This window comes from Dendropsophus ebraccatus, chromosome 15, assembly GCF_027789765.1.
Source record: "Dendropsophus ebraccatus isolate aDenEbr1 chromosome 15, aDenEbr1.pat, whole genome shotgun sequence".
Lineage (NCBI taxonomy): Eukaryota > Metazoa > Chordata > Amphibia > Anura > Hylidae > Dendropsophus > Dendropsophus ebraccatus.
The window spans coordinates 51,726,411-51,748,168 of record NC_091468.1 but is presented as its reverse complement, the minus strand read 5'-3'; the positions used below and the strand labels follow the sequence as shown (position 1 = coordinate 51,748,168).

At 45.0% G+C, this 21,758-nt stretch overlaps 1 protein-coding gene across 3 annotated transcripts in view; it reads right to left on the bottom strand.

Moving 5' to 3' along the window:
- The window catches only part of MACROD2 (mono-ADP ribosylhydrolase 2), a 1,633,627-nt gene extending 1,615,547 nt beyond the window's left edge, over positions 1 to 18,080 (bottom strand). Inside the window, exons 1-2 of one of the 3 annotated variants that reach the window (XM_069954330.1) lie at positions 17,470 to 18,080; positions 1,121 to 1,231 (exon numbers count right to left, since the gene is read on the bottom strand). In XM_069954330.1, the coding sequence (XP_069810431.1) occupies positions 1,121 to 1,231; positions 17,470 to 17,521 (163 nt within the window). In that variant the 5' untranslated portion in view covers positions 17,522 to 18,080. The remainder of the gene's footprint in view (positions 1 to 1,120; positions 1,232 to 17,469) is intronic. The other 2 variants (XM_069954328.1, XM_069954329.1) reach the window with 2 other exon arrangements.
- Between the last annotated feature and the right edge of the window lie 3,678 nt (positions 18,081 to 21,758).

The window sequence follows — 21,758 nt, the reverse complement described above, 5'->3', positions numbered from 1 at the left end:
TCTTTAACTTGTGATTAGAAATATTTTGTTAAAAATACTACAACCCAGAAATAAGTAAAGCAGCATTGGAAAAAGAAAACAAAAAAAAAAACAAAGCTTCATGGAGACCAGACATTCCATGGGTTACAAACTCATCCTGGAAAATGGATCTTTTGTTCAGCGCTTATCCAATCAGTCAACAAATTAGCATAGTCAGCTGATCAATGGCCAATAATTCTTGGGAACAAGTGTTGTTACGATTATTAATTTACCCAATAATTGACCTTTGTAAATGTGCTTAACATGAAAAACTGCACATATATTCCTTTTTTTTTCCCTGTGATTTTAATCTCGAAAAGTGATTGCATATCGCTAGGATACGTCATTGAATTATGATCAGTTAGGGTACAGCATCTGGACCACCATCACTTTCAAGACTAAAGGGGACACAACACTGTTCTTGCACTGCATCACCTTGACGGATCTTCCCTACAGTGTGGCCATGGGCCATCCAAATTTCCAGAGAACCACAGCACAGCTCCATTCATTAGAGTAGAGCTGGCTGCAGTTATCTGCACTGCCAAGTGACCATGAGCATCAGCGTGCAGGAAACAACCTCCGAAGCAGCCATGGCATTAAGTCAGTGCTGAGTTCAAGATAAAGTAGAACCCACACTCCTCTTGTACTAGAATACAACTCACTTCTGCCTTGGGCAGAGGTATAGAAAATGATCATTATGGGTTTCTCAATCTCTAGGAAAATAGAATATCTAAATATAAAGTAAAATGAGATGGTACTCACCAAACTTGTAACCAAAAACATGTTTGGGCTTGGTGAGTGCCATCTCATTTTTCTTCATATTTTTGTATATTAAATCAGTGCTGCCCATCAGTCAGTCATTCTCTCAATTGGTGGGGTAGCCATAGGTTAAATCCCAAGCTATTGTAAAGTGAAAGCATATCCTAGCAATATGCCATCACTTTATGAGCTGGCAAAACCCTTTTAGCTACACATTTCTGTGTTAAACTTCTCCTACTGAACAGCAACTGATACTAAAGATAGTCACTTTGATGAATTATTAAAAAATATAATTTAAAATGAATTGAAAGCTTGTAATAAACTGTAAAAATAGTTTGCATACTGTCACATGGCGTCTTCAGCTCTTGCAGCAGCGACGGAATATCGTCCAGCGGTATATAATCCTTGCACAGCTCTTTGCGCCTCTCAGCCTGCGACATACCCAGAAGACGCTCTGTAAAACAAGACAGTAATTTATGCTGCTGTCATAAGAACAGGCTTTAGAAAACATAGCATGGCATCAAATCTACTTACACACAAAAAAAAACCCCACAAAAAAAGGGGATGCTGACATTTCATCAATAATTCAATAAGAAAACAAACTCCAGATATTTAATTGGTTACTTCAGTTCGAGATAAAATATTTCAAAATCTTAAAAGTTATTTTGAGATGAACCAGATATGTAACAAAATAAGTTAAAATAGAAGGAATGGTCCCTTTTCTTAAACATAGGTGAATGCAGTCATGTATTAGACTATAGAAGAAAGTTTAGGCACTCATAATACCACCACAGTCTTGTACTTGGAGAACTGAGGCGGATATGTCTGATGTCATTTATCATCCCTATAATAAACTGACACTTGGAGGTGCTGCCACTCACTGAAGATCCTGGCACTGCCTGGAGATTTGGCTCCTGAACCCTTTCATGCAGCGACAAGTGACTGACGGCTTAGATTAAACCTGCAAATTTCCAGCTCTTTGCTACAGCAACACAATACGATCTATTGTACAGTGCACCAGTCTCTCTCACAGTGTAGACACCCGCCCTGTTGATAAATCTCACATAGGCAAAAAGCAATACCAGGTAAGACATTCTAATAATGTGGCAGAAAATTTTAATAAATGAGTAGCAATAGGTACAACTATGAAGACCTGACCACCTTTTCACCAGGGCTGTGGAGTCGGTAAGCCGCAGCTCCAACTCAGACTCCTGAATTTTATCAGGACCGACTCAGACTCCCAACTCAGACTCCTGCTCCTTCATAAATGGCCAGTCATATACCAGGGGAGTTATTTATCACACTGGCTCAGCAGCTTCTCCCTAATGTCCTACATGATCCTGGGGCGACTTCTGAGTGAATAAAGGAATACTGTATATAAAGTAGATTCTCCTGTGTGTGCAGTGGATGCAGCCAGTCTCCATGTCCTGAACTACTCACAACTGGACTAGATGGAGTATTCTATGTTTCTAACTAAATATTCACCATACTTAAAGAGGTTGTCCAGTGAAATTTTTTTTTCTTTCAAATCAACTGGTGTCAGAAAGTTATTTAGATTTGTAATTTACTTCTATTTAAAAATCTTCAGTCTTCCCATACTTATAAACTGTTGTATGTCCTGCAGGAAGTGTTGTTTATTTACATTCAGAAACAGTGCTCTCTGTTGACATCTCTGGCCGAGTCAGGAACTGTCCAGAGCAGTGGCAAATCCCTATGGAAAACCTCTCCGGAAAGTTCCTGATTCTGCCAGAGATGTCAGCAGAGAGCACTGTTTCTGAATGTAAATAAACAACACTTCCTGCAGGACATATAGTAGCTAGAGATGAGCGAACCGGGTTCGGGTTCAAGTCGATCCGAACCCGATCGTTCGGCATTTGATTAGCGGTGGCTGCTGAACTTGGATAAAGGTCTAAGGTTGTCTGGAAAACATGGATACAGCCAGTGACTATATCCCTGTTTTCCACATAGCCTTAGGGCCCTAATCAAATGCCTAAAGTTCGGGTTCGGATTGACTCGAGCATGCTCGAGGTTCGCTCATCTCTAATAGCAGCTTATATGTATGGGAAGACTTGAGATTTTTAAATAGAAGTAAATTACAAATCTATATAACTTTCTGACACCAGTTGATTTGAAAGAAAAATTTTTTTTGCTGACAACCCCTTTAAAGAAATACTGCTAACAATGCCAGATCCCTGTGAAAAAGAGGTCAGCTATAGTGATATACAGGGGGTCACACAGTGATATAGAGAGGGGGGTCATACAGTGATTCAGAAGGTCACTGTGGGGGCACACAATAGTACGCACACACACAAACAGCCTGCTGCAGCCATAGCATACACGCATACACACACACACACACAGCCTGCTGCGGCAATAGTGCGCACACACACACACACACACACACACACACACTCTACTTGCTGCGGCCATAGCACACATACACACAGACACACACACAGCCTGCTGCAGTCATAGCGCACACACACACACACCCAGGCTGCTGCAGTCATAGCGCACACACACACAGCTGCAGCCATAGCGCACACACACACAGCTGCAGCCATAGCGCACACACACACAGCTGCAGCCATAGAACACGGGAGAAAACACCACACTGAGGACAGAGGTTACTGCTACACTACTTATGTCTTCTCTTCCTCCTCTATATTACACAGGATATCTTCATATTACACTGCTGCTCATATACAGTCATCCAGCATGAGCAATCAATTCTTACACATGAAGTTTGTCTTACAGGCTTTGCAAAGCTTTACAGATTTTTTGCCCCGATTTCCTAAATTCACTTTTTAAGGCTGGTTATACACAGCCTTACACTTAAGTAAAATAAAAAAGGCATGGCATTTATTTTCGCAAAAACGCACACGGCCAGATGTTACCTGCAATGGAATAATATGGAATACTTGGCTCAGTTCAATGGAAAATCTTGTCTTCATTTTAAAAAAACAAAAAACACCAGTGCTAAAGTGTATGGCTTTTTATTTTTGTATATTTCTCCATCTTAGGCTCTCCTGCAGTGTCCACTGAACTAGTCAGCAGTTGAGGCAGGGATTGGCTCAGCGTACATTGCAGGAGCCAGAGCCGACACATCTAGCTCAGTGGCCTAGGTCTTGTGAAGAAAGAAGACATTGGATGGCGAGTCATCCCCCCTCCCCAGTGAATGTTACATAACCCCCGTCCTTGCTGGCACAGGTGCAGTGCAAGATCAACATGGCACCCAAGGCAATGCATGCCAGACTGTTAGTAGCTATCTGAACAAATGCTGCACACTGCAAGGCATAGAACTGCTGTCAAATAATAGGTGTTCTGATCCTGCCTTTTTTGGGGTGTCCCTATTTGTTTTTTAGATATCTGTCTCCTGAGGATTACGCCAGATTCAGTGGACTATGTCGGTGACAAGCATAACCATTATGATGGGAATCCCCGCGGCTGAGATGGAGGTGCGCGCGGCAAGTTTAAAACAGCCGCCCGCTCCTGCCTCTTTCTCTGCTGGGGGGAAACAGAGCAGGGATTTCTGTAATAATGATGGAAAATCCCCTGTGCTGCCGCCCCCCAGCACTGCTCACAGAGCAGCCACTGGCTCGCTCTTCCCCCTGTGGATCCAACTCCTTCACCTGTCCTGGAGCAGCTCCCGCCACCTTTCTCTAGGCCGTTGACCACCGTGCTCCAGCGCCAGCGGCCCTTCATACCACAGTCCCCAGCTCACACTTCTTGCTGCTGCTTCTGCAGACACACCAAACTGCGGGGGATCACCCCAGCTTCTGGCACCCTTCCATCGGCCTGCACAACATTCAAACCAGATGGTGGCCAGTTTAGGAGCCTGGAGAGGGGTGTCAGAAGCTGGGGCAGGCTGGCGGGGGGATCCCCGCAGCTTGGAGAGGCAGCAGGAAAGCGTGGGAGCCAGTGGCTGTGGTGCAAAGGGCCGCCTGTCCTGGAGCACAGGTGCCAGCGGCCTGAACAAGGGTGCTGGGAGTTGCTCCAGGACTGGTGGAGGAGTTAGATCCACCGGGGGAAGAGGGAGCCAGTGGCTGCTAGGTAAGCATTGTGGGGCATCGGCAGCTCGGGGGTTCCCATTATAATGATGGGAATCCTCGCTCCTGTAACCTTGGTGTTCCCGAACACCTCAATGACTGTCAGCCGAACAATTTTTCAGCTGACAGTTATCTCCCCTGATTTTGTTCAGAATGAACAATGTTCGAGTAATGAACATAACTTTAGGGGTAAATTTTGTTTAAACACCTAGCTGTTGGAGAACTGAGGTATTACTATACATGTGTCAACAAGGGGGGGGGTGTGTGTGTGTGTGTGTATTTTAAATTATATATTATTTTATTTTTTTCTTATTTATTTCTTATTTATTCTTTCAATTGTGTATTTGTCTTTTACTTTACAGACTTTACAATAGTGGACACGGTCTGATAGATGGCATCCATTACTAAGCAGAGTCTTAGTGTTAGCCAGTATAATGGCTAACACTAACCGCCACATTATTACTAGAGGAACCACTGCAACAGGGTGTACTGGGAAGAGCCAGGTGGCAATGGATTGGATGGTGGCAGGCTGGTATTATAAGGCTGGGGAGGCCCAAAATAAATGGCTCTCCCACCCTGGTACTAATCGGCGGTGGCGGGTTTTTTTTTACCTGTCTGTTATGGAAATGTGGGGAACCCTACATTTTAAAAATATATATTAATTTGAAACAAACGTGTAGGGTTCCCCTCATTTCCACAACCAGTCAGGTTTAAAAAAAAAAAAAAAAAAAAAAAAAAAAAAAAAAAAAAAAAAAAAACAGAGCAGCCATATAGTACCAGGAGGGAAGGGCCATTTATTTTGTCCCTCTCTAGCCCAATAACACCCGCCATCCAGTCTAGGATTGCCATGTTTTGACGTTCCTGGACTACTGGTACCCGGCTCTTCCCAGTACCCCTGTGGCAGTGGGTACTGGGGTAATAATGTGGGGGTTAGTGTTTGCAATTTTACCAGCTAACACTAAGCCCTGGTTTAGTAATTGATGCAGTCTATCAAATGTCTTACACTATTAAAGCGACTCTGTACCCACAATCTGACCCCCCAAAACCACTTGTACCTTCGGATAGCTGCTTTTAATCCAAGATCTGTCCTGGGGTCCGTTCGGCAGGAGATGCAGTTATTGTCAATAAAACAACTTTTAATCCTGCAGCGCTGTGTCTATCGGCCAGGGCTTACATTTGTATATGCATTAGGCTGGCACACCCTCCTCCACATTATGAATGCTCCAGGCAGACTGCTTCCTATTCCCCACCTGTGTGTATAATGAAGATGGGCTGGATCGTTAATACACCTGTGCAAAGCTCAAACAGCAGTAAATGTTCCTGGATCATTCCTAATGATGAGGAGGGTGGGGAGGAAGGACGGATAGGTGGTGCCAGTCTAATGTATATACAAATGTAAGCCCCGGCCGTTAGACACAGCGCTGGAGGATTAAAAGTTGTCTTTAGGACAATAACTGCATCCCCTACCGAACGGACCCCAGGACAGATCTTAGATTAAAAGCAGCTATCCAAAAGTGCAAGTGGTTTGGGGGTACAAAGTTGCTTTAAGTCTGTATAGTAAAGAAAAAAGAAAAAAAAAAAGCAAGTACTTATATTTATTGTTCAAATAAACACCCCCACTCAGGAGCAGAGCACCCATCATTTTGAGAGGTGTTCTGCTTTTACTGTCTGGTACCCAAGGGGTTAGGTGAGGATGCACCGCATCCCCACTTAACCCCCTGGGGGCCACACAGAACAGTGTGGCCATCAGGGAGTTAAGTGATGATGCATTGCATCCCCATTTAAACCCTTGCATGCCATACCGATTTGTACTGCACCAGTGCCAGCAAGAAAGGGGGTTAAGTGGCCTCCTACCTTGATAGGACAGGCCCAATTCAAGCGCTGCATTGGGGGGAGGGGGGCAGATTTCATACTCACTATCCAATGTCTTCTTTCTTCACCAGACATGGAACACTGAGCTTGAGGTGTGTCAGGCTCTGGCTCCTGCATATCAGTGGCTGAGGCATAACACCACTGATTTCTGAGCAGAAACTGCAGGAGTCTATGCTCAGCCAATCAGACGCTGATTGGCTAATTGATTGCAGAAAGAAGAAGATAGAAGACACACACAAATTTAAAAAAAAGCAAAAAGCCATACAAACATATGTGAAGCCACCCTAAACAGCCTATTTAGAAGCTATTCAGAGAAGCATATAGCCATCAAATGTACGGATTTGTGGCTCAGCAGTGTCCTAGTCAAAGTTATTTGCAGTAGGATTATATGCAGTAAACACTAGAACTGTCACGGCAAGTTGATACTTGTAATAGTGTTCATATCCCAGCCTTAAAGCGTACCTGTCATCGTGTCTTAACCCCTTAATGACTGAGCAAATTTTAATTTTTGCACTTTTGTTTTCCCTCCTTGTGTTTAATGGGAACCAATCGGCACAATTGTGCTGATATGGTTTTCCAGCAGCACAGTATAGAGCAACTATGCAGCTCGCAGAGCAATAAAGCTGCAGCTTTATAAAGGTGAATAAAGATGGAGAGGGGTGGCAACTAGTCATCTGGGTGGGGAGACATCTGTAACTAGTCACAGATCTCTGCCAGTCAGCACACAGTGCAGAGATGATTGACAGGCAGAGAGGCCAGTTAGTGGCCTCTCTGCCTGTCAATCATCCCAGCACTGCGCACTGACAGGCAGAGAGCAGTGACTAGTCACAGACATCTCCCCACCCAGATGACTAGTTGCTGCTCCTCTCCCTACCTCTTGCAGCATAATAAAATATCTTTATAATCACCAACAATAATGGCTCGATCAATAATGTAAAACTGTTCACTGAGCTTATTACACAGCTCAACAATCGTGCAGCAAGGGTTGCATGTAAATTGTTAGCGATGTCCATGCAGCCCTTGCCAAGTGTGAAAAAATTAAGTTCATACATACCTGGCCACACTCCCCATTGGTTCAGCTAGTTCTGCAGTACTTGCAGCGGCTGTGGGACCAGGCAGAAGACAGGAAGCTACCGGTGTGCGGACAGAAGTATCGGAGAGCGTTGTCAGATATGTATGAACATAGGTATGTATCGTCAGGTATGTATTGTTAGCAGTCGGTCACGCTATTACACATAGCGTTCTTTGTCATCGGCTGATCATTTTCTTACACAGAACAAAGATCTACCAAATTGGCCTGATTTGGCAGATTATTGCTCTGTGTAATAGGGCCCCAAGACTATGTCCACAAATGCTTTTTTTTTTTTGCATTTCACCACAATTTTCCAGCAATTTTGTCATGAATTGTGCAACTGCAGTAAAATAATCATAGAATAGCAGGATAAACCGGAGCAAAAACACACCCCAAAAATTGCAGATTCTAATAGTTGATTATAATAATGTAATAATAATGTAATAATTTGTGCATTTTCTGAAGTAATTACCCACAATGCTGTTTAAAGCACACAACTTATTGGCATGTAACCACTTCAGAAAAGACATATCCTAATAAGTGTTTCATTGCTCCAACGACTGTTTATATTATAGGCATAAAATGCTATTAAACAGCAATGCATGAACTCAGCCTAATCATGCCTTGGCTTTATTTTTAGTTTTGTATCCTTTTTCTAGGCCTTGGTTTTAGCTGGTTGTTTACAGTTTTGTTCCTTTTGCTTGGTGTATTTAATATCCAAGGGGGCCACTTGATCACAACAGTAAACAACAACATTGACCACAACAGTAACAATAAATACCATTTTCCACCAGCACACTTTATACTGTGACCCAGGCCCCTTTGTGCCTGGGTGGGTGATTTGCTTTAGTACTTGGCTGCTCCTCTCCTTATTTGCACTGGCTATAATAAAAGTGGTCTAGAAGGGCATGAAATGTCAGAACAATTGACACTGCACAAATGTCTAAATAAACTCTGAATGTTAAAGACAAGACTATGATGAGATTCTATGTTTACTACTATACTGTTGACAGGTACTGAGTAAATGAACTTTGGTCCAGTGACAATATAACAGTGAAGTTACTGCCTAGCTAGGAAGGTGCGAAAGGACACAAGTACAGCTACTACAACCTGTTATCCTATAGTGTTGATCCTGGAGAACACTAAACAACGGCCTATGAGGCAGCAGATAGCTGTTCTCACATTACAAAAAATGTTATTCCTTCCTGAATCTTAAGCAGAACTAACCCCAAATTATCAACCAGTCTGTGGCGATACACGACAGATAAGACCACTTTCTGGTCAGTATTTTCATCAGTATGTGTAAGCCAAACCCAGGAGTAGGTAAAAAAGCATAGAATATCTGGAGAACTTAAGACTCTCTGCCGCTTAAAGAAGCGCTCTGCTTTTTTGCTCCCCAGCTGCAGGAGCAGTATCATTGCAGGGCTACGCGTCTATTCAAATTTCACTGGTTTCTCAAAATGGTGCCCCTGTGTACATGTTTGTTACTTTCCTGGCAGCTATAGCAGCATGCTTAATCATCATTTTATACTGGAGAAACCCTCATTGAACAGAGACAGTGAATAACCACTTATTGCAGACATCAGGCTGCTCTCATCCCTGGCACATCAGTAATCGAGTGACGTCACTAGAGTGCTTGCTGGGCAGGGGGGAAAGAGGAGACGTCAAAGGACTGTGCAGGAGCCCGGTTACTATAGGTGTTTATGGGGAGGGGGGTGCAGGGTTTTTGCCTACATGGGGAGGAATTACCTAAAGGAGAGATAGCCCACCGGGGGGGGGGGGGGGGGGGGGGCAAATACATGGGGTATACTATCTATGGGGAAGCAAACTACTGGGTGAATGGCACTATCTACAAGGAGGATAGCTAGAGATATGGGCGATACTACTTAATGGGGGCTAGTCTTCACATAACCACTATAAAGATGCACAGGGGGCCTTACAGATATGGGGGCACAGGAGGACCTAATTGCTGTAGGGGGTCACAGAGCAGACCCAACTACTATATTTGGGGACACAAACAGGACCTCACTACTATATGGATGCAGAGAGAGGACCTAACCACTACCTGGGGGGAATAAAAAGGGCAACTAACTACTACTTTGGGGGGGGGGGGGGCACAGAGGGCACTTAACCACTACATGGGGGGCAAAGAGGGGAACCAAGGATCATGCACAGTACTATGGTGGTTATGCTGTGGCCTGGTTGCCCGCTTTTATCCTGGAATTTTTGGCAATACTGGCTTTGGTATATTGGATTTGGCAGAAACTAACCTGTTATAATCTACAGCAGCAGTGTAACAAATGAAATTTTAACAAATTCATCGACATGCTCATCAACATCCCAACCCACAGTGAAGGCGGCTACACTGAAGTATTATACAACAAGAAAGAAAAAAGTTATGACACTGCCTGGCTCTCCACTAGATGGCACTATCTCAGGCTGGGTCCGGTATGTGGTGGTGCTCAATGCGAAATAAACATGCTGTATGAACAACGAATAAAGGATAAAAGGAGGCACTCACCAGCAGTGTATTCAGACCATCCGGCTTTTATTGCTGTGCGCAGGGGGAGCGGGGGAGACAAGGTGGGTGACCGCAGTTTCGCGGCTTAGTGCCGCTTTGACGAACAAACTGCGGTCACCCACCTTGTCTCCCCCGCTCCCCCTGCGCACAGCAATAAAAGCCGGATGGTCTGAATACACTGCTGGTGAGTGCCTCCTTTTATCCTTTATTCATTGTTCACTGAAGTATTATACCCCAGCATGCCAGCTATTGTTGCAGGTGTCACACACTGCTTTTAACCTTTGCAATGTCACTGTATGGCATCCAATACGGCCTCAATTAGATGAGTACACCACTAAAGATACACTGATCGCAGACCATAAAGCAGTGAGAACGCAGCTGTGCAGAGACACATCAGCTATACACAGTGCATTAGTAAGTGACTAATCTTGCACTTAAATCATTTGATCATTTAAAGATCAGAAAACCCCTTTAAATATTAGTTTTTATTTCTACACTCAACTTGAGTTTACTGGAGAAGCAAAAGTAGGGGTTTCCCATGAAATTCTCCACGGGAAGTAATTCCACTCCCACGATGCTGTGGATAATGCCTTACACTTCACTCCATCAAACAGCTCAATCTGCAGGCATAAAAAGCTCTACGTAGTGCAGGAAAGTGTGTATTATACCTACAAAGGCATCAGCATAAACCATGTCAATAAGGAACTCTGGGTCTTTATTGTTAGTGAGGCACTCTGGCCATTCAGGAGCTCACAGCATTAGGATTCACTATGATGCTATGATTCCCAGGGACTTGTTCAGTCCATAAAATGTGGCTGGTGCATACATTTTGGCATTTCTAAACAGGGTTGTGGCGTCACAGGACCCCAGATGACCTAAAGCTGACAGTGAGCAGTAGCATGGGGACAGGTAAGTATAACAATAAGTATAGTAAGTGACTCTGCACCCATAATCTGTCCTCCCTAAACTACTTGTACCTCTGGATAGCTGCTTTTAATCCAAGATCTGTCCTGGGGTCCATTCGACAGGTGATGCAGTTATTGTCCTAAAAAACTACTTTTAAACTTGCAGCCCTGTTTCAAATTGGCGTGGCCTACAGTGTCTGTGCCCTAGGCCTGCAACGCCTCTCCATCCCTCCTCCCCACTCTCTTTACCATTAGGAATGCCCCTAGGCAGAACTTCTCCTATTCCTCACTTGTCTGAACACTGCACAGGTGCCTTAACGATCCAGCCCACGTGCCGTGCTCACACAGGTGATGAATAGTAGAAAATCTGCCTGGAGCATTCCTAATGATGAAAAGGGTGGGGAGGAGGGACAGAGAGGTGGAACCGGCCTAGGGCACAGACACTCTAGGCCACACCAGTTTGACACAGGGCTGCAAGTTTTAAATTTGTTTTTTTAGGACAATAACTGCATCACCTGCCGAACGGACCCCAGGGCAGATCTTGGATGAAAAGCAGCTATCCGAAGGTACAAGCGGCTTGGGGAGGGCAGATTGTGGGTACAGAGTCACTTTAAATGTTATGTTCCCACCACCCCCTGACCACCATGATTTTTTACATTTGCATGGGCTTCTCCTTTATGCTAAACTATTGAATGAATGCTGTTGTCCACAAGATACATCTCAATGGGGGGAGATACCCAAAACTATCTTTGCCAAAAATATGGTGCAATTTGTGCCAAAAGACTGACTTACAAGCCTCACACTACATGATCAATGCGTTTTAGACGCTTTTTTCTTTTTATTTTTTTTTTTAAAGATATTACTGCCCCTTGCTCCACAAGGAGGTGATTCTTGAAGAGGGGCATTGCCATGTCAACTAATATAATGTATATTGTGTCTAATAAACGTGTAGCGCTTGGCAAGTAAAATATTTCTGCAAAAATGTTCATTTGGCAAACTTGCCTCCTTTCCCTGACATGCTGCTCTTTCACTCCCACTGCTGACAGCTTATTGTCTAGGTAACAGACCATCACTCTACTTTAAAAGCAGTGGTCGGACTGATAGCCAGACCACTGCTTTTAGAGCAGAGTGGTGGTCAGTAACAAGTTGCCAACAAGGAGATTTACGGAAATATTCAACTTAATAAGCCCTATGAGTATAATTGTCCTAGTCGACATAGGAATACCCCTTAAACAAAAAAAAAACAAAAAAAAAAATTTACAATAAAAATGGGGACAGGGCTTATATGCACCAAAAATGCCCCATTTTTAAGCACACATTTTTTTGTGTGCTAACTTAAACATAATGTAAACTTAAAGCATTGGCCCAAGCTTACAAAAACATGACTGCTTTAATTCAGAAACAGCACCTCTCCTGTCCTCGGTTTGGGTGTGATTTTGCAGCTTCATTCCATTGAAGTAAATGGGGCTGAATTGAAGTACCACACACATGCCAGGGACAGGGTGGCACTGTTTTTTGCAATAAAGCAGCTGTTCTTTTTCTAATCCTGAATGACCCCTTTAAAATAGTCTTTAAAAGAGAACTCCAGACAGGACACTTTTCAGTATGCTTGGGGAGGGGGTGCGTGAATACAATAACATCCACTTACCTACCATGCTCCAGCGTTTGATGTCCGTAGTCTGCCGCTCCAGTCGCCGGTTACTTCCTGCCAGTAAGAAGGGGCCTTGGATGTGACATGGAAGGCTGGCTCAGCCATTCAACGGCAGAGGTGGGACACTGCTACAGCCACTGAATGGCTGGGCCGGCCTGCCACATCACATTACAGGTCCCTTCTCACCACCAGGAAGTGGCCGGGGAGCAAAGTGGCGGAATGAGGGCGTCAGTGCTGGAGCCGAGGTAAGTGGATTTTATTATTTTCACCCTCCCCAGGCATATTTTGCCTGGAGTTCTCCTTTAAACCAGTAAGAAAATACACCAGATTTTCAAACTGTATGAGCCACTGTTAAAAATCTTGTGCATTCCTTCACTGTCTAGTCTAAGTTCACACAGTTTAAGAATTTCCGTTTTGGATAACCTCCCATGGTGTTTTGCTCAAGCATCAGCTGGAGCTCATATAGATAAATTCAATCAGTAGCGCCACCAACAAAAAGCCACAGTGCATCCCTCAGGTGCTCCTGGCCTGTAAGCTACATGATCTGCACTGACACTATGCATATGCTCTACACTCATTTTTTTTTTTTTTGTATAACTACAAACTGATTTTTAATAGAGATGAGCGAACAGGGTTCGGGTTCGAGTCGATCCGAACTAAAACGTTCGGTATTTGATTAGCTGGGGCTGCTGAAGTTGGTTAAAGCCCTAAGGTTGTCTGGAAAACATGGATACAGCCAATGACTATATCCATGTTTTCCACATAGCCTTACGGCTTTATCCAAGTTCAGCAGCCACCGCTAATCAAATGCCGAAAGTTCGGGTTCGGATCCACTCGAGCATGCTCCAGGTTCGCTCATCTCTAATTTTTAACCATTGGGCTACAACAATACACCAAGTTGCAGCTGTCATTCAATAGTTAAAATCAAGTAGCACAACAAAAAGTTGCAGTGTGGCTGTGACCATATAAGTGACCGGAGCATAAGTCACAGAGGCTACAAAACACTAGTTTTCCTCTTGCTTTGAACAGAAAGTCACTCGCAGGGGTTTGTCTAATACCTATTAATTTTATGGACAGAATTTTTACGGCGACAAGATCAATTAGCGTGCCTTGTTTTAAGACAGCCAAGAAATGACATCACAACTTAACAAATGACATCACATTCCAGGACAACTAATGAACGACATGACTTTCCGGGATAGATAAGTTACAGAGGTTGAACAAAGTAACTAGAACACTCCTCTTTTTTTACATATACTGCAAATTGAACTCTTTATGATAATCCTGCCATTACTAGTAGCATCACTTTGTTTTCGCAGTCACTTAAAAAAAACTACAGTCCCTCAAATTACTGTGGAGTTGAATACAAGTTCAAATAATTTGAGTGGCCATGATTGTGTTTTTTTGGCAACAAGCGCTCCTATGTCCCTTGTATCAAGCTCTGACTTTCCGCCACAGCTACTTCTGCCCGCAGAGGTTTTGCGTACCAAGATGTGATGAATGAAACAATAGGCCTCAACATACCTTTCAGCTTTGATCATAACAATCCCCCACCCCCTTCATGGGGGATAACCTATTAGCCTCTAAAACAAATAAACAGACTACTACAACAGCACAAATAACGTTTATAAACAGTGATATAAGCTCTGTGACCAAAAAAAAAAAAAAAAAGCGTGTGTTACTGGTGATGTTAGGGGTGTCATAAAGCATTCTACTTGACTATGCGAATATAGGGGGGGGGGGGGGGGGGGGGGGGGGGGGGGGTTGAGTTGTTTTAACAAATTACATCACTTACTGGGACAATTAACAAACAAACAATGTCATGTTCCAGCACTAACAACAAACTACATCACCACCCGAAACAGCTAAACAAATGACATCACATTCTGGGACAACTGGTGAATGAAATTTTCCTGAAATAAAGCAACCATTCCGCTGACACCTGGTGAGTGCCGATGTACTTCTTTGGAAGATTATCCGCATAGTTGACAAACTCAACTAAATAAAGGAGCTCAGATTCTGGAAGAGCTAGGGCAGCTAAGTTGTAACTTCACATGCTGGAAAACTAACCAATGACATCACTTACTGGAACATCTAACAAATTATGTCACATACTAGGACAGATATTAAAGGACAAAAACACATCAAATCTCGGGAAAGCCAAGATATGCCATCAAGCCCCCAAGACATCTTATGAACAAAGTTACAAAATGGGACCACTAACAAATGACATCATCACGTCTAGGACAGCTAATGAATGTCATCAAACCTCAGGGCAGAAAATAAAAGATGTCACAGCATGGGGCAGCTAACGAAAGACATCGCATGCTGGGACTGTTAGCAAATTATATCACATCCTGGGACAGCTAATGACTCTGTGCCATGTGGCATATATGGTGTCCTACCATGGGAGTTCCAGATGTATACACCCTTCAAGTCTGTACTTAGTGTTATTATGGTGATGAAAGTAGTATTAAAGTTTGCCACTATATTATGTATATGGAAGCTGAACAGCTGAAAGTGACTGTACCACCAGGCCCAGGCTGAAGCACTGGAGGCAGGCTGACCCACCCTTAGTGGGAGGAACCCCTGCCCCTCTATGATAGGGTTCCATTGATTCTAATGGAGTCACGTCATGGAGGGGCTGGAGTTTCTTTCCACTAAGGGTGGGTTGGCCCGCCTCCAGTGCTTCCGCCTGGGCCTGGGCCTGGTGGTACAGTCACTTGAAGGATTGCACAGGGTTATTGTTTTCTATGTGTCACCAGAATCTGTGAACCAGTGGGAGTTCTATTTTCTTCTTTCCTATCATTTCCCTCCTTTCTTCTTCTGTTGCACTCTTTTACCCACTCACAGCGCACCTTATATGCTATAAAGTAAGTCACATGGGTGAAGGAGGAGCAAGCTTTTTCATTCTGGACGTTGTGAGGGAAGGGCACGAGCCAGATAGGATCCCTGTGGAGAGCTATCTGGGCACTGGCCCTCTGCCAGGTCCCCGTACCCCAAGCTCTATCCACTAAAGAGCCAGAAACTGATCCAGACAGAGGAAAGTTGCAGTAGCCTATGAACTTTGTCTTGCAGCACAGGTGTCAGCAGGGAGGCCTCAGCATTCTGCTCATCCCAGGTAACAAGGTCTGGGGCCTGTGTCACCCTCATAGGATGGGTCACCTGACACTGGAGGGCATAAGGTGGTGTGAAGACTAACGTAAAGGTCAATACACGGGCACATGTGTTCTTCTTCTAAGTATTCTACCTCATCCTACAACATCCTAGCAGAGCACAGTACTCCATGGGTTGAGATTCTCACAACATCCTCCTCTCTGCTACTCTGCTTCTTGTATCACTCTTACACAACACAACTTAACCAACACGACTATAACCTACACTGCACTTCTACTACAGATCGGGTCGTTATATTGTCAAGTGTTTATTGGGAACTTTGTCAAGTGTGTCTCAGATACTTTAACTGAAGGAGCATCTTACTGTTGAACTTGTATTACCTGCTGCACATTTACAAATAGTAAACTGGCTCAACTATAGACTCTATGATTATTCGCCACCACTGACACAGCACACACCGCAACCTTGGGACATTCTCCCCTTTCTGTGGGTGGCAGGTCCTATCATCCGGTAGGGTCACTATACAACTCTGGCCATCCGCGATTACTCTAACCCAAGGGACCCAGTAACAATCCGGCAAGACACAGACCACAGGGGGAAAAGGGTACAGCCGGCCTTGTAAAATAAAAGCACCTGGGTGCCCTCCAGGCACTGGCATCACATGACAACATCCCAAAGTCCAGCTGTATCTCGGCCAACCACCACCAGAGTGGTGTCACACTGCAACACCTAGCAAGTGACCGGCCGATCCTCCAACATAATCACTGGGCGCATCTACCACAGCATACAGTCCATTAACAAAAGTGGCACTTTCAGACAGACCACTGATACTGATACTTTTCCCCCTTTATTTCTACATTTTGAGAAGAATATCTGAGACACCCCTTGGAGTCAGGGGTGAGAGATGTAACCTGATATGTATGAAGCTTTTACTAACATCAGTCTGAGTGGATACACATGGTCCAGGTATACACTGACCACCTGCGATAGGCTCAGACCAGCTAACAACTTATCTATAGAAGTCAATGCTTTCTTTTTTTTTTATGGATGTTGACGGACCCCTAAAAATGACGGTGCCACCTCATTGTGACTAACACCATCTAGCCCAACAATCTCCAACCTATGTCGCCAAACTACAACTCCCAGCATAACTAGACAGGCATGCTGGGTGTTTTAGTTCTGCAACAGCCGAAGAGCCTCAAGTTAAAGACCACTGAACCCAAGTCAAGGGCAAGAGGAGACGGCTGCCACCATACATGCCCACCCTATGTCCTGAGTGTCCCCTGTACTTCTCCCCAAACACCACCAGCCGCATGAAGTGTCAGCTCTGCAGCCATGTCTATAGACACAGACCCCCCCCCCCCCCCCCCCTCCCATGAAGGAGACAGCAGCAGGCACAATGGTAAGGGGGAGAGGGATGGAGCTGACACAGAGATGGGGGGGGGGGGCATGTCTCCATCATAATGAAGCAGGCAATGTGACTAAGAAGAAGAAGCTGTAGCTACCTTTCTCTTCTTTCCATATCTTTTTCTTCTTGCTGCTGCTGCCTGAGTACATACTGCTGCTGCTGAGCTGCTGGAGCTGCTGCTGGGTGTTGGGTTTTAGCTGCGAGTTCCCCAGGCTCACAGGGAATAGTGTGTGACACAATGGAGGAGTGCAGCAGGGCTGAGGGGAGTGGGGGGGTCACACTGCCGGCACCCCTTATGGTCCCTTCTCTGTATGAGGAAGCACAGGAGGAGCCCACACACCACAGCTGCTATGTATATATATGCAGGTGAAGCTCCCCGGCTCTGACACCAGCGGGTCACGCCTCCAACAAACCTCTGGCCGCCCCCTGGCCGCTCACTACTGTCTCCTATAGGCCGGGAGATAGGGCCAGTCACTGCGGGCAGTGCGCATGCGCGCGGCGGCTTGTTTGTGGGAGGGGTCACGGAGTGTTGAGTGAGTGTCTGTGTGTGACACGGTGGGGAAGGCGTAGACGGTGCAGACGGGAGATGGTGGGCTGTGGGTGGTGAGGTATAGTGTATATACCGCCCGCCACGTAATGTCGCGGGTGACGGCGCTCGGGGCAAGATGTTTATAAGAGCTGCTGTTGAGGAGATGCCCTTAGCAACCAATCAGGGCTTCTCTTTCGTTTTCCCTCACGAGCGAGGGGAGCGATGTGATTGGTTGCTATAGGCAACGCCGTTGTTTTTATTTGCTACTGTGCTGGTTCGGGGTTAGGTTGTCTCTGTGTTAGGAGACACTACAGACTGAAGGCATGCTGGGAGTTGTAGTTTTCTTTCAGGGTATACAGGCATGCTGGGAGTTGTAGTTTCCTTTCAGGTTATACAGGCATGCTGGGAGTTGTAGTATTTTTAGGTTGTAAAACATACTGGGAGTTGTGGTTTTGTGTGAGGCTCTACAGGCATGCTGGGAGTTGTAGTTTTCTTTCAGTCTCTATGGGCATGCTGGGAGCTGTAGTTTTCTTTCAGTCTCTACAGGCATGCTGGAAGTTGTAGTTTTCTTTCAGTCTCTATGGGCATGCTGGGAGCTGTAGTTTTCTTTCAGTCTCTATGGGCATGCTGGGAGTTGTAGTTTTCTTTCAGTCTCTATGGGCATGCTGGGGTTTTCATTGATTTCAAAATAGGAGAAATCTCAATCTCTCCTTTATGACCAGTTCTCTGTTTATAGTCTGTTCCTGGCTTTGGCTTCAAAAATCTGTCAGATCAATCTCTCTGTGTAAATGCACCCTTACACCCGAACATTATCAGCTAGTGACTACATTTTAATAATTGCCAATTGCATGGGTCAGGGATGGGCAACCTTTGGCCCCACAGCTGTTGCAGTTTTGTTTTAGGCTATCCAGGCATTATAGGAATTGCTGAAATCTGATCTCAAAAACCTATACCAGATTTCAGCACACCATGCTTTTAGGGGTTGTCCAGCGAAATTATTATTTTTTCTTTCTAATCAACTGGTGTCAGAAAGTTATATAGATTTGTAATTTACTTCTATTAAAGGAGAAGTCCGGCCAAAATTTATTTTTTATATGTTATTACTTATGGAAAGTTATACAATTTTCTAATGTACATTTATTATGGGAAATGCTCATTTACTGCTATTTCCCTTAATTTAGTAGATCAGGAAGTGTTAGAATTCTCTCAGAAGCAGTGACGTCACGACGAACGGTGTAATTCCTATGGAGTGTCCAGCAGGGGGCGCTCTATATATAGAAGTCAATGAGTACCATTGACTTCTATATATAGTGTGCCCCTGCTGGACACTCCATTGGAATTACAATGGATGTGTGTATGTAATGTACTGTACTTTGCGATTGAATACATTTATGGAATACTTTGGGGAGCAAATACATACATAAATACATTTGCAGGGCACCAAACAGAAAGGGAGAGAGGTGCCATCTACCTCCCCCCTCCCTGCTCGGTGCTGGGCACATATACAAAGTACAAAGTTTTTTTAAGTCTCCCACCTCCTGTTCAGACTTGCCAGTAAATCTGGTGTGTTTTTGAGGGGGGAGGTGGGGGAGGTATGGTCAGGTCTGGTGTGGCTGTGATGCCTGGAGCTATTACCTACCTATTTCCTTCGGACAATATGCAGATCGCTCTAATCATTGATTTAATGCGGAAATTTATGTTTTAAGCAGTTAAAAACCATGAAAATGCAATTTAGACAATGTTTCTTCATGTAGAGAAATACATGTGACCGAAACCACGCTCCTCCATGCTACGCAAGATGGGGCGTCTTCAGGTTTAGTGCCTAGGGCAGCAGCAGCTGTTAATACGGCCCTGAGTACTTTGTATATGTGCCCAGCACCGAGCAGGGAGGGGGGAGGTAGATGGCACTTCTCTCCCTCCCTGCTCGGTGCCCTGCAAATGTATTTATTGAATACATTTATGGGATACTTTGGGGAGCAAGGATACGTGCTCCCCAAAGTATTCCATAAATGTATTCAATCGCAAAGTACAGTACATAACATTACATACACACATTCATTGTAATTCCAATGGAGTGTCCAGCAGGGGCGCACTATATATAGAAGTCAATGGTACTCATTGACTTCTATATATAGAGCGCCCCCTGCTGGACACTCCATAGGAATTACACCGTTCGTCATGACGTCACTTCTTCTGAGAGAATTCTAACACTTCCTGATATACTAAATTAAGGGAATTAGCAGTATATGGGCATTTCCCATAATTAATGTACATTAGAAAATTGTATAACTTTTCATAAGTAATAACATAAAAAATAAATTTTGGCCGGACTTCTCCTTTAACCCCTTGCCGTACACGTCCAAATCTGCAACCCGTTCCTGCAGATGGACGTGCCGGTACGTCCTCGGGATGACAGGGGCACAGGAGTTGCGCTCCTGTCATCCCTGGCGGGGCCCGGCTATCAGTGATAGCTGGGCACCCGCCGCAACTGCCGAGATCCGGGCCGTGCCCGGATCTCGGAAGTTGACCCCTTAGTGACCGCCGATACAGCGGTCACTAATGGGCCGGCGCTGCCGCTGCAGACTATGTCTGTTCACAGCGATGGAAATGTAAAAATAAATAAAAGTCCAATGCTCTCCGCCACCGGAGGTAGCGGAGAGCATGGGGCAGTGATCGGGGACCCCCCCTGTGGGGTCCTGGTACAAGCAATCAGCTGTATATACTATATACCACTGATTGCTTGTGCCATGTGCTGATCACTTTTTATCCCCTGCCACCATAAATGATTGGTGACAGGGGATAAAAAGTTATAGTGTCCCCCCCCCAGTCACCCCCCCCCCCCCCTTACCATTATACTTACCTGATCTTGGGAGGTCCTTCCTCGTCGGCGTCCAGGCTGCTTCTGAAGTGCGCATGCGCTCCAGAAGCAGCCAACTCTGAAAATTTTAAGTTACAGTGACCAATTTGGTCTCTGTCACTGAACTATGATTACTGTGATAGAAAATATCACAGTAATCATAGTAATACAGTGAAAAGGACTGTGTAAAGTACAAAAAGTGACAAACATACAAAAAAATAAAACACACGCTTTTTATTATAGTAATAATTGCAGTTTACTCCAAAATTACCCCTAACCCCAGATTACCTGTAACCACCGCAGGTTGCCCGTAATCACGCCAGATTGCATGTAACCCCCCCAGATTACACGTAACAACCGCACGTTGCCCGTAACCACCGCACGTTGCCAGTGACCCCCTTCAGATTGTCCGTAATCACCCCAAATTACATGTACCCACCCCAGATTACCTATAAGCACTTCAGTTTATCCGTAACAATCCCAGATTGTCCGTAACCACCCCAGGTTGTCCGTAACCACTGCAGGTTGCGCATAACCACCCCAGGTTGCCCGTAATCATGCCAGATTGCATGTAACCCCCCAGATTGCACGCAACCACCACAGGTTGCCTCTGACCACCGCAGGTTGCCACTAACCACCCCAAATTGCCAATGACCCCCTCCAGATCGCCCGTAACCACACCAGATTACAGGTACCCACCTCAGATTACCTATAAGCACTTCAGTTTATCCATAACCACCCCAGATTGTCAGTAACCACCCCAGATTGTCAGTAACCACCCCAGATTGTCCGTATCCACCCCAGATTGCCTGTTACCACCCCAGGTTGTCTGTAACCACAGCAGGTTGTCCATATCCACCCCCCGTTGCCTGTAACCACCCCAGGTTGCCTGTAACCACCCCAGGTTGTCTGTAACCACAGCAGGTTGTCTGTAACTACAGCAGGTTGTCAGTAGCCACCCCAGGTTGCCCGTGACCACCCCAGGTTGCCCGTGATCACC